The following is a 14425-nucleotide window of genomic DNA, read 5'->3' as shown; positions in this document are numbered from 1 at the left end:
ACACCCAGTGCTCATCCCATCAAGTGCCCCTCTCCATGCCCGTCACCCGTTCACGCCCATCCCTCACCCTCCTCCCCTTCCACCACCCCTAGTTCGTTTCCCAGAGTTAGGAGTCTTTATGTTCTGTCCCCCTTTCTGATATTTCCAACCCATTTCTTCTCCCTTCCCTTATATTCCCTTTCACTATTATTTATATTCCCCAAATGAATGAGAACATAAAATGTTTGTCCTTCTCCAATTGACTTTCTATGAACCTAGAGTTCTCAGTCTTCATACTTTTGGAAACAGTGGTCACTCATGACAGCCCCCCACATTTGTGCTAAATTTCACGTTTTGTTTTCTCTTAACAACCCTGACCAGTGGATATCATCACATATGGAAAAGTTGAGCATTGGAGAGTTTAAGAGCAGGTGCAGATCACATAGTCTCTCTGTTCTGGAGCAATAGAGCCAACTCAGCAAGGATTGCATGAAATAAGAAAACTGTTCTTTCAGTCTTGCTCTCGGTGCTGTTATAGATCAGGGACTCTAAACCTGGTTGTACCACTTGAAAAGCATTTTTAGAATTCAGATTCCCATCTCCAACTAAGACTTTTTGAGTCATCACCTCCATGGAATAAGTCCTAAACAATGCAATGCTTAAATCCCCAGGGGATTCTGCTAGGTTAGGAACCATAGTCCTAGAGTTTTCTTTAGTACCATAGAATTGCAGTCCACAGAACATTCTAGTAATATTTCCACAGCCTCGTACATTTCTCCAATTTCTTCCAGAGATCTTCACAGACAGTTAAAAGACATAAGGGAGTACAGACAACTCATAATATTATTCAGCCTTGGAGAAGTCTTAGCAAAATCTAGTGCAGTTTCTTACCTGGTGCTTCCATGCCCTTTCCCATATGCCTAATGATGAAATTTCTGTGCTAAATTGAAACGCTTTTGTTTGAAGAACTCATTACCTAACCATTTCTTTTTAGACTGTTATCTTTGAAGAATTTTTTTTCTGGGTGCAAGATGGCAGAGAAGTAGGGGTCCTCAACTCACCTGGCTACACCAACTTACCTAGATAACTTTTAAATCATCCTGACACCTATGAATTCGACCTGAGATTTAAAGAGAGAACAGCTAGAACGCTAAGGGTTTTCCCTTCTAGCAAGATAGGAAGGCGGAAAAAAATAAAATAAAAAAGAATCAAGTGGGGGAGGGGCACCGCAAGGAGCCAGGCTAAAGCAGAGCAGTGAAAGCCTCCAGACAGGAAAGCCCAGCCCCGGAAAAGTGGGAACTTTGAAAATCTGCACTGGATTCTTCCCCGTTGGACAGGCACTTAGCAGGGAACTCGGGCAGCACCTCAGGAGGGGCAGGGACACCTCCAGGCTCCCAGAGTCACTAACAGAGGAAGTGCACCCGGGGGGAGAGCGCACCACACACTACCGGCCTATCTGGGTAAAAGGGCTGGAGCGCGAGCCCGGCGGGGCCTCAGGGAGAAGCCAGTGGGTCAGGCAGCAGCTCTGGACAGAGGGGCTGCGCTCTGCTGCCTTCGGAAGCTGCGCCCCGGAACGCGAGGCCAGCAGCACAGGCCCCGGATTCCAGGGCGCCCGGGGACACAGCTCAGGATCCTGCACTCCCTCCAGGAAAGGCGGAGGTGGGGAGGGCCCAGGACAGCGAGGACTCTCTGCCATCAGGCGCCGCCAAGCTGTGCAGGTCAGTCCACCCGCCCAGGGAGCATCCTGGCCAGTGCGGACTGGGAGACTGGGAGACTGCGGTAGTTACTGGGGGAGCTGACTCCAGGGCTGGAGAGCTGGCCGCCACCAGTGTTGTTGTTCCTCCTGGTGTCACCTCATGCCTAGAGAGGCAGGGCTGCTAGGGAACAGGGGCCTCACGGGGTAAACAGCTCCCACTGAGCCGTGCACCCGGCTGGGGGTGGGCAGCTCCCCCAGGTGCACAACCTGAGAGTCAGCACAGCAGGCCCCTCCCCAGAAGACCAGCTGGAAGAACAGGGGAAGAGCAAGTTCTTGACCGAGCATCACTGGAAAGCTCCAGGGGAAGTTGAGGGATTCACAGTATATAGAACCAGAGGGTACCCTCTTTTTTTTAATTCCCTTTTTCCAGGACAACTCATTTTTATATCAGACTGTAAATTTCCATTTTTTTTTCTCTTTTCCCACCTTAACTACAATATTTTTCCACCTCTTCATTTTTAAGATTTCTTCCTTTTTGGCTTTCATAATTCTACAATTACATGTCTTAGATATATTTTCCACTTCTAGAGTCCCTTCAACATACTCAGTTCAATTTTGGGAGATATATGAGATATGGTTTTTGTTTTGTATTTTTGTTTTCTCTGTCTTATTTGTTCCACAATGGTGAAGGTTAATACCTTCTAAAACATGACCAGCATGCACCCAGAACCAAGTGGAACACTGTGCTGGTTCATTCTGTGAGATTATATTCTTTTCTTTCCCATTCTGCCCCCCTCTTTTTTTCTCATTTATGTTTTGGTGGTCAGTGTTGGGGCTCTCTACAAATATTTCTGGTTTATATAAATTTGGGGTGATCATCTTCTAACATACAGAACTTAATACACTCAGAACCAAGAGGATCACCCTCTAAGTCCACTCAGGTAGGCTACATTCTCTCTCCACCACAACTTCATCACTACTATCATATCCCAGTCCTCCACTTTTTTTCTTTTTTCTTTTTTTTCCTCTTTACTTTTTCTCTTCTTTTTTTCTTTTCTTCTTCTTTGGGATTCTTGACATTTTATTTTTTACTATTTTGTTTTAAAATTTGTTTAAAACTAGTGGTCCTTTTCTTTTATTGTGTTCTGATTTTTTTTCCCATTTTATGGTCTCTGACCTTGTCAGAATCATCTAGGGTGAAATATATTTAGGTCGTGGTTGATATTTTGACTCAAGCCACTCAAACAGCCACTCTGCACTGAGCAAAATGACTAAAAAGAAGAACTCACCATAAAAGAAAAAATCAGAAACAGTACTCTCTGCCACAGAGTTACAGAATTTGGATTATAATTCGATGTCAGAAAGCCAATTCAGAAGCACAATTATAAAGCTACTGGGGGCTCTGGAAAAAAAGCATAAAGGATTCAAGAGACTTCATGACTACCGAATTTAGATCTAATGAGGCCAAAATTAAAATTCAATTAAATATAATTACTGAATTATATTTAATTATATTAAAATATATTTAATTATATTAAAATGAATTAAATCCAAACTGGAGGTCCTAATGCCTAAGGGTTAATGAGGTGGAAGAAAGAGTGAGTGATATAGAAGACAAGTTGATGCAAGGAAGGAAGCTGAGGAAGAGAGAAAAACAAAAGACCATGAAGAAAGGTTAAAGGAAATAAATGACAGCCTCAGAAGGAAGAACCTACGTATAATTAGGGATCCAGAGAGTGCCAAGAGGGACAAGAAAGCATATTTAAACAAATCATAGCTGAGAACTTCCCTAATTTGGGGAGTGAAACAGGCATTCAGAACCAGGAGATAGAGAGACCCCCCCCCTAAAAACAATAAAAACTGTTCAACAAGTCAACATTTAGCAGTGAAACTTGCAAATTCCAAAGACAAAGAGAAAATCCTTAAAGCAGCAAGAGACCAGAGATCCCTAACTTATATGGGGAGAAATATTAGATTAACAGCAGACATCTACACAGAGACTTGGCAGGCCAGAAAGGGCTGGCAGGATATATTCAGGGTCCTAAATGAGAAGAACATGCAGCTAAGGATACTTTATCCAGCAAGGCTCTCATTCAAAATAGAAGAAGAGGTAAAGATCTTCTAAGATAGGCAGAAACTGAAAGAATATGTGACCACCAAACCAGCTCTGCAAGAAATATGAAGGGGGACTCTGTAAAAGAAAGAGGAAACCCTAAGAAATAACCCACAAAACAGGGACTAAATAGGCATTACAATGACACTAAATTCATATCTTTCAATAGTAACTCTGAACGTGAATGGGCTTAAAGATCCCATCAAAAGATGCAGGGTTTCAGACTGGATAAAAAAACAAGACCCATCTATTTGCTGTCTACAAGGGAGTCATTTTAGACCTAAGGACACCTACAGCCTGAAAATAAAACGTTGGAGAACCATTTACCATTTAAATGGTCCTCAAAAGAAAGTTGAGTTTTCCTCATATCAGCATTAGCAATCCTCATATCAGATAAATTAAAGTTTATCCCAAAGACTGTAGTAAGAGTTGAAGAGGGACATTATATCATACTTAAAGGGTCTACCCAACAAGAAGACCTAACAATCATGAACATTTATGCCCTGAATGTGGAAGCTGCCAAGTATATCAATCAATTAATAACCAAAGTAGAGGCATACTTAGACAATAATACACTAATAGTAGGAGACTTCAACGCAGCTCTTTCTGCAAATGACAGATTTTCTAAGCACAACATCACCAAATAAACAAGAGCTTTAAATGGTACACTGGACCAGATGGATTTCACAGATATATACACAACTTTCCATCCGAAGGCAACTGAATACACATTCTTCTCAGGTTCACATGGAACTTTCTCCAGAATAGACCACATACTGGGTCACAAATCAGGTCTCAACCAATACTAAAATATTAGAACTGTCCCCTGCTTATTTTCAGACCACAATGTTTTGAAAAAAGACCTCAATCACAAGACAAAATTTGGAAGAAACTCAAACATGTGGACGTTAAAAAGCATCCTACTAAGAGATGAATGGTGCAACCAGGAAACTAGAGAATAATTTAAAAGAATCATGGAAACTAATGAAAATGAAGACACAACTGGTCAAAATCTTTGGGATACAGCAAAAGCAGTCCTAAGAGGGAAATGCATTGCAATACAAGCATCCTTCAAAAAACTGGAAAAAACTCAAATACACAAGGTAACCTTGCACCTAAGGGAACTGGAGAAAGAACAGCAAATAAAAGCTACACCAAACAGAAGAGAGATAATAAAGATTCTAGCAGAACTCAATGTAATAGAAACCAAAAGAACTATAGAACAGATAAACAAAATCAGAAGTTGGTTCTTTGAAATAATAAGATAGATAATACATTAGCCAGTCTTATTAAAAACAAAAGAGAAAAGAGTCAAAGTAATAAAATAATGAATGGAAGAAGAGAGATCACAACCAATACCAAGGAAATACAAATGATTTTAAAAACGTATTATGAGCAGCTATACACCAATAAATTAGGCAATCTAGAAGAAATGGATGCATTTCTGGAAAACCAAAAATTACCAAAACTTGAATAGGAAGAAATAAAAAACCTGAACAGGCCAATAACCGGGGAGGAAATTGAAGCAGTCATCAAAAACCTCCCAAGTCCAGGGCCAGATGGCTTCCCAGGGGAATTCTGTCAAATGTTAAAAAAGAAATAATACCTATTCTACTAAATCTGTTCGGAAAGATAGAAAGGGATTGAATACTTCCAAACTCTTTCTATGAGGCCAGCTTCACCTTAATTCCAAAACCAGACAAAGACCCCACCAAAAAGGAAAATTATAAACCAATGTCCCAGATGAACACAGATGCAACAATTCTCAACAAGATACTAGCCAATAGGATACAACAGTACATTAAGAAGATTATTCACCATGACCAAGTGGGATGCAAGGTTGGTTCAACACTCACAAAACAAACAATGTGATAGATCATATCAACAAGAGTAAAAACAAGAACCATAGAATCCTCTCAATATATGCAGAGAAAGCATTTGACAAAATACAGCATCCATTCCTGGTCAAAACTCTTCAGAGTGTAGGGATAGAGGGAACATTCCTCAACATCTTAAAAGCCATCTACGAAAAGCCCACAGTAACATTCTCAATGGGGAAACACTGGGAGCCTTTCCCCTAAGATCAGGAACATGACAGGGATGTCTACTCTCACCACTGCTATTCAACATAGTACTAGAAGTCCTAGCCTCAGCAGTTAGGCAACAAAAAGAAATAAAAGGCATTCAAATTGGCAAAGAAGAAGTCAAATTCTCCCTCTTTGCAGATGACATGATACTGTACATAGAAAACCCAAAAGACTCCACCCCAACATTGCTAGAACTCATACAGCAATTTGGCAGTGTGGCAGGATACAAAATCAATGCCCAGAAATCAGTGGCATTTTTGTTCACTAACAATGAGACTGAAGAAACAGAAATTAAGGAGTCAATCCCATTTACAATTGCACCCAAAAACATAAGATACCTAGGAATAAACCTAACCAAAGAGCTAAATGATCTATACTCTAAAAACTACAAAACACTTCTAAAAGAAATGGAGGAAGACACAAAGAGATGGAAAAATATTCCATGCTCATGGATTGGCAGGATTAATATTGTGAAAATGTCAATGTTGCCCAGGACAATTTACACGTTTAATGCAATCCCTATCAAAATACCATGGACTTTCTTCAGAGAGTTGGAACAAATCATCTTAACATTTGTGTGGAATCAGAAAAGACCCCAAATATTCCCAAAGGGGAATATTGAAAAATAAAACCAAAGTTGGGGGGGGCATCACAATGCCAGATTTCAGGTTGTACTGCAAAGCTATGATCATCAAGAGAGTGTGGTCCTGGCCCAAAAACAGACACATATATCAATGGAACAAAATAGAGAACCCAGACTCTATGGTCAACTAATATTCGATAAAGGAGGAAAGAATATCCACGGAAAAATGATAGTGTCTTCATTAAATGGTGCTGGGGAATTGGACAGCCATGTGCAGAAGAATGAAACTAGACCATTCTCTTACACCATATACAAAGATAAACTCAAAATAGATGAAAGATCATGGTCAAGTAATATTCAAGAAAGGAGGAAAGAATATCCATTGAAAAAAGTAGTCTCCTCAATAAGTGGTGCTGGGAAAATTGGACAGCCATGTGCAGAAGAATGAAACTAGACCATTCTCTTACACCAGACACAAAGATAAACTCAAAATGGAAGAAAGATCTAAATGTGAGACAAGAATTAATCAAAATCCTAGAGAACACGGGCAACATCCTTTTTGAACTTGGCCACAGCAACTTCTTGCAAGATACATCTATGAAGTCAAGGGAAACAAAACCAAAAATGAATTATTGGGACTTGATCAAGATAAGAAGCTTCTGCACAACAAAAGAAACAGTCAACAAAAACTAGAAGACAACCTACAAAATGGGAGAAGATATTTGCAAATGACATATCAGGTAAAAGGATAGTATCCAATATTTATAAAGAATTTATTAAACTCAACAGCAAAGAAAAAAACAACCCAATCATGAAATGGGCAAAAGACATGAACAGAAATTTCATAGAGGAAGACATAGACATGGCCAACAAGCACATAAGAAAATGCTCTGCATCACTTGCTTCAGGGAAATACAAATCAAAATCACAATGAGATACCACCTCACACCAGTGAGAATGGGGAAAATTAACAAGACAGGAAACAACAATTTAAAATAATTTTTTATTGGAGTTCAATTTGCCAACATATAACATAACACCCAGTGCTCATCCTGCTAAATGCCCCCCTCAGTGCCCATCACCCAGTCACCCCAACCCACCGACCACCTCCCCTTCCACTACCTCTTGTTCATTGCCCAGAGTTCGGTGTCTCTCAGCTTTTGTCACCCTCACTGATATTTTCACTCATTTTCTCTTCTATCCCTTCATTCCCTTTCACTAATTTTTATATTCCCCAAATGAATGAGACCATATAATGGAAACAACAAAATCTGGAGAGGATGTGGAGAAAGGGGAGTCCTCTTGCTCTGTTGGTGGGATTGTGAACTGATACAGCCACTCTTGAAAACTGTGTGGAGCTTCCTCAAAGAGTTAAAAATAGAGCTATCCTATGACCCAGCAATTGCACTGCTGGGGATTTACCTCAAAGATACTGATGTAATGAAATGGTAGGACACCTGAGTCCTAATGTTTATAGCAGCAATGTCCACAATAGCCATACCGTGGAAGGAGCCTCAATGTCCATCGAAAGTTGAATGGATAAAGAAGATGTGGTCTATGTATACAATGGAATATTACTCGGCCATCAGAAAGGATGAATACTTACCATTTGCTTTGATGTGGATGGAGCTGGAGGGTATTATGCTGAGTGAAGTAAATTAATCTGAGAAGGACAGTCATGATATGGTTTCACTCAGACGGGGAATATAAAAAATAGTGAAAGGGTTTATAGGAGAAAGGAGAGAAAATGAGTGGGAAAAATCATTAGAAATGACAAATACCCACCATTTGCTTTGACGTGAATGGACCCGGAGGGTATTAAGCTGAGTGAAATAAGTCAATCAGAAAAGGACAAACATTATATGGTCTCATTCATTTGGGGAATATAAAAATTAGTGAAAGGGAATAAAGGGAAAGGAGAGAAAATGAGTGAAAATATCAGTGAGGGTGACAAAACATGAGATACACCTAACTCTGGGAAATTAACAAGGGGTAGTGGAATGGGAGGTGGGTGGGGGGTTGGGGTTACTGGGTGAAAGCAACAACTTTTATTACTATCCATACTATATCATGGAGGATATAATATATAGTAAAGTAGGATCTGTCAGACATTGTAAAGGAAGCTGATGAAAATACACTCGGCCCAGGGTGTGGGCTGAGTAGTAACTGTTGGCCAGGCTGGCAAGGGCATGTTTGTCCCAACTGGAGACCTAGGAAGAATGGGGCATTCTGAGGAAGGGCTGACCTGGTGTGAGGTCACTGAGCTCAGTTCAGTTCCCAGGTGAAAAAAATCCCTTCTGGAAAGCTGCAGTGGAGAATGGTGAGGACTAAGCCCTTTGAATCATTCACCTAAGATTCCCCCAAGTGGATTCAACAGGGCTCTTTCAAAGTACCTCAGAGAGCTTTTTAAAACATGTCACAACTTGCTTTCTAAAAAAATGCACATGTTCTTCATTTAATCCATACAACATTGCAGTAACATTTTTTAAAAATTGGACAAAAGCATATTAAATATCAAATGCTCCATCAAAATGAAATTTTCTAATTATAAAATGTTAAAAATGTGTAACTACTTAACATTTATTAAAAGTGTGAAGTTATATATAGTAAAAAACAAAACAAAACAAATCAGTCCTGGCAGTGCCACAAACCTATTTTGGCTGTCCGTATAAATTTAAGATGTTGGATATAGGACATTTTGCACAAAATATGAAGTTTGCATTTTTAATTATTTCTTAGAAAACAAAGGTAAATGTGCAATATTAAAATGAAACCATACTGAAGCCACACCAAAAAGACATGCATAATATTGACATTTCTGATGCACAGACATTTTTAGAAAATGTGAAGATGTCAAATGCAGACCTCTGTGAAGAAAAATAATGATAGAATGAATCACTGGGGTTTTTCTTTTCTTTTCTTTTTTAGATTTTATTTATTTATTCATGAGAGACACACAGAGAGAGGCAGAGACACAGGCAGAGGGAGGAGAAGTAGGCTCCATACAGGAGCCCGATGCAGGACTCAATCCTGGAACTCTGGGATCACATCCTGAGCTGAATGCAGATGATCAACTGCTGAGCCACCCAGGCATCCCATGTTTTTTTTGTTTTTTGTTTTTTGTTTTTTCAGTAGAAAATTCAAAATCAATTTGATATAGACTAAATAGTGTAGTATGCAATAATACATAAGGTGAATAATTAGCAAAGGGAATCTAAGCACTGATTAGGGAATCTGAATAGGTCAATTATTCAGTAGTACTCTTGTTAAAGAAAATTTTTTCTGTCAAAACTTTTTTCTTTTAATTGTTGTTTGGTGAATGTCCATTTTCAATAAAGAACAGAAGTTAAAAAATAGACAAAAGAGACTCATATATTAAGCTTTGCACAATCAAACAAATATTGATATTTAGTTTTTTTCTTAGGGAAATGAGATTTTATCCCAGAATTCTCTCACACAAATATAACTGAACACCTAAAATCAAGAATATTTAAAACTTATTAGCTAAATATAGAATTTCAATCAATGGTATATCAAAATTCATAAGGCAGTGCTTTATACAATAAATAACATCCTTTTTCCCTCAAAAGGAGAAGGCATTTAATTTTTTTTTAAAGTATAGATTTCATGACAGCAAAATAGATTGATACCTGGCAAGTTTCTCAAAAAGCGTACCCCCCCCAACAAGGTAGATTTTTCCTATAGCTATAGGATTTTTCCTATAATTTTTTAAGAATTATTTATTTATTTGTTTGTTTGTTTGAGAGAGAGTGAACCTGTGGTGGTGTTGGGGGGGAGGGGGAGCGAGAATCTCAAGCAGACTTTCTGCTGAGCCCAGAAACCCATGCAGGACTCTATCCCAGGACCCCGAGATCATGACCTGAGCTGAGATCAAGAGTCAGATGCTTAACTAACTGAGTCACCCAGCTGCCCCTAACTAGAATAATTTTTTAAAAATACAGTACTCACTCTTGTTCTTGAGCAAGAAACCCTTTTCCCAAAAATGATTTTCTTAAATGGAGGCATTTTCATTGCCTCTAAGATGCAATCTTCCTGGAGAGGGTGAAAAAAATCTTCATAGTCTTTGGCAATTCTAGAATTCCAAATCTAAAAATTTATCTTAGGAAAATTACTAAGAATAATCACCAATGAGAACATTTCTTTTACTGTTGTTTAGACAGTAAAAAAGTGGAAGCAATATAGGTACCCCAAATCAAGGAACTACTTATACAACTCATGGTATGTTCACACAATGGACTATAATAGTGTTGATCAATATTAATTATGGAAGAGAATTGACAACTGTACTGTCAAGTAAAAAATCAGATTGCAAAGTATTCTGAACTGATCCCATTTTGTGATTTTTAAATAAAGTTTGGAACCAAATCCTGAAGTTATTAGCCGTGGTTATTTTTAGGTGATAAGATTTTTGGTTGGTCTTCATCATCTTCCTAATGCATTAAAATATCTATAAAGATGTTTTATACATGGCATTCATCATTTGTTTAATGAGAAAAATTACACATTCAAAATTATAATTATATAAAATTATGCTTTATCTATATGTCTATATAGAGAGATATATCATAATAAAGGCACAACCAGGTTCCAGCAGTCAGGAGGATTGCTAAGCTCTGGAAATGGGCATCTTCTGGGGCAATAGAATCCATTGGACTGGGTACTTAGTTAATAACATATTTTCAGTTTCCACCTGAAAATGAGAATCAACTAAATATTATTACCTGGAACTTAAATTGATATACAACTGTGTTGAGCCTCAAGCCCACCAGGCCCCTCTACTTTACCTCAGGTCCTCCCCACCCCAGGACAACAGACCCTAAACATGGGCCCAGACTGTCCCCAGAGGGACAGTTCTTTGGGAGCTGAGATTTCATACCTGGCTTAAGAGCTATTTCATATAATCATCTTACTCCTGGCAGTCTAGCTAAGTCGAAATCCACATCATTGGCAAGTATCCCAGTTGTACACGAAAAGTATCATTTCTACCTGGAAAGTTGCTCATCTTTGTTCCATCCCCAACACCAGAGTCAGCTTGTCTTTAAAAGCCTTGTTGAAATGATACCTACCTTGGAGGCCTGCTCTCTCAGATCTCTCCTTCTAATGAAACCACTTTTGATCTAAACCATCTCCTTCTAATGAAACCACTTTTGATCTAAACCATCAGGATAGTGTCCTAACTTTTGTACTCTTTCCCCCTTTGAGTTCACATAAAGTGAAGGAAAAAAGTATGTCAGTCACCTTAGAATTACATTTATTAGTCTGCATATTTCAATCTACAATGTACATTGATTCTCCCACTAGACTGTAAGCTTTTCTAGAACAGAGATAAACCTCCTATTACATCTGGGAACACAGAGCACAGTACACAGTGGGTACTCAACATGTTTGTCACACAAAATCTTTCAGTGTGAAGATTACACCATGACATAGGTTGATGGCTATGAGGATGCTGAGACAGAAATCTCAAACTGTGTGTCTCTGAAACACCACCTGTCAGCATCTTGGGAGGAAAGAGGGGCAGCATGTGGAGACTTCAGTCTCTCCGGGGACCTCAGGGTTTGTAGCAGCCACAGCTCTGGCTGCACAGTGTTGTTGAGCTGAAGGGGTGCAAGACAGAAGGAGGGGTGCAGCTTATGGGGGCCAGGAAGTATTTCCCAGCCCAAGCTAGAGGGGGAGAGCCTGAGCTTCCCAGCCACCTGAGTGCAGAAACCTGGACGGGAGAGAGCAGCTGTACCTGGTCCCCTCAGCACTCCTTCTCCTTGATGTGGTAGACTGTGCCACCACCGAGGCAGCGGGGCTTCTTGCAGTGAGCCCTCTGAGAGTGGCCAGGGCTCTGACCCCAGGGTTTTAGGGAACCAGAATCACGCCCTCCTGAACAGAGGTCACAGGCAGCCAGGGAGATGTTTGGGCACTGGGAAGGTGAGTATTTGGGAGCACTAGGGGGCTCCCAGGATTGCTGCTTCTGCTGTGACATCAGTGGGAAGCTGGAAGGAAAAAGAGCAATTAAGTCAGGGCCTTCGATATGTTTCTTTTCTCTCTGGGCTAGAGCTGTCAAGATAAAGCTGGCATTTACAATCTGCAAAATCCATCCTAGAAGGGACAGAAATGGACCTGAGTAGGTAACAGGAGACCCACTCACCAACAACCCAGCTAATAACTTACTCCTCTTCTTAAACAAAATACAGCTGCCTACTTTCCCAGACCAGGATCCACCATGGTCAAATGTAAAGGAGAAACAAATCTCTGCTCTTTCTTCACTCAGTCTTACTTTGCCCCCAGATTCCTAAGCCTGGGTGTATCTTCTCTGTTTCTTCAGCCCTCTGCTTCTATGGCTTTCTCCTATTTTAAATCATTTGAGATCTTTTGTGGGGACCACCTCCCTTCCCTTCTCCCTGCCACTTACCTGGCTTGTCTACTCCTGGGACAGAGGCAAGAGGAGAGATCAGGCTGGTCTTGGCAGCATCAGAGTGAGGGATATACAAGTGTCTCCCTACCCAGAGGTAGCCTCACCCTAGAGGAGGATGTATGGACAAATCATTCCAGGACTCTGGAAGCCTTTTATACATCCTCCAGTGAAGCCTTCAAGCTACATATTATTGGAGGGCAGCTGTGAGTGGACTATTTATGCTGATGTTTCACAATCCCCAGGCCTGAATTCCTCATGGTCATGCAACAGGATGTGAGCCAAAGGGAATCCTGTGTGAATGAGTGACCAGAGGCTGTGGCCTTCAGAGTGGCCTGAATGGGGTGTGTGCACTGGCGAAGTCTAGATGATATCTCTGGGGACCTGAGAGGGATATGATTACTGTGGAGGTCTCTCTAGGTTTGGTAGGGAAAGACCAAGTTCAATGCTACCCAACTCTAATGAAGACCCTTCTTGCACACTACCACCCTTCATCCATGCCTTCTATCACTCAGCTTAAGGCCACCACCTCCGTGGTAATTTGCTTGGTCCACCAGGCCACATCCAAGTCCTCCCTCCTCCGAATGTCAGAGGCACCTCTCACAGCCTTTCTAGCTGCTCGTGACCAAGGTGACCTACATATTTGTCTTATCACCTTTATTACACAGTTCCTTGATGATGGGACCTTGTCTTTATCACTTCTAAATTCCTAGGACCTGATACTGTCCCTAACATAAAGAAGATACTCATTAATATTTGTAGAATGGAATAATCTTTGTGCCATTAAAATAGATTTCTCATTTTGTGAGAATAAAAAATAAGAAAAAAAAACTGACTCATTTTTGTTTTGTGGCTCAGATCCCAGCCTCTTGCATTTACCATCCACACCTAAAGCCTTCTGGGAACACCCTTTCATAAATAGTACAGAGAAATTGGTGGGCAGATTGCACCTTACAGAGCAGGCTAAGAAGTGTGGAGAATAAAACATTCATAAACCCTGCTACCTGTTAATGTAAAGGGGAATTGTTTATGTAATTATTGAGAAAATCTAAGGAAAAGCTTTCCACAGAGTGAAAAATGTCTTTTATGAAAATTGATATCAGCACATGTGGGCTGTGCTTAGGGTGGGAAAACTCTCATTGGAATATAGTCCCTCACTTCTAGAGCCATCCGTCTCAGAACCACAGCCTACATGCCAGCAGAGTGAAAAGGTCTGTTAAACTCCTGATGGTAGGGACAATGTCTTGCCTACCTCTGTGTTCTTGGTGCCTAACACACAGTAGGGACTCAGGAAACAGGTGAGTAAGTTAAATAGATGAGTAATTACAGGGATATTCTGATTATAGGGGCTGTCCTTAAAGACTTGAAGTCATACATAGGACAAAGGTAGGCAAAGTTGGGGTGTGGGGGGGACAGATAAGGAACTAATCAGGATAGAGGGTGAGACAAGGCCAGAGGAGCAGCTGCTGGAGCAAACCCAGCAGGACAAGACTCTCAGGGCCTACCTGCTTCATCTGGGAAGGTCTCCGGGGGAAGTAGGCTT

At 40.4% G+C, this 14425-nt stretch overlaps 1 protein-coding gene across 1 annotated transcript; it reads right to left on the bottom strand.

Moving 5' to 3' along the window:
- Positions 1 to 11917: 11917 nt before the first annotated feature.
- LCE6A (late cornified envelope 6A) lies at positions 11918 to 13055 on the bottom strand. Its single transcript, XM_055312182.1, is given in 3 exon segments — positions 11918 to 12076; positions 12214 to 12463; positions 12883 to 13055. Coding segments are annotated over 2 exon segments (399 nt in total). The 5' UTR covers positions 12454 to 12463; positions 12883 to 13055.
- Between the last annotated feature and the right edge of the window lie 1370 nt (positions 13056 to 14425).

The sequence above is a fragment of the Nyctereutes procyonoides genome, unplaced genomic scaffold, assembly GCF_905146905.1.
Source record: "Nyctereutes procyonoides isolate TBG_1078 unplaced genomic scaffold, NYPRO_anot_genome, whole genome shotgun sequence".
NCBI lineage: Eukaryota > Metazoa > Chordata > Mammalia > Carnivora > Canidae > Nyctereutes > Nyctereutes procyonoides.
The sequence above is the reverse complement of the archived record's forward strand: the minus strand, read 5'-3'. Positions and strand labels throughout refer to the sequence as shown.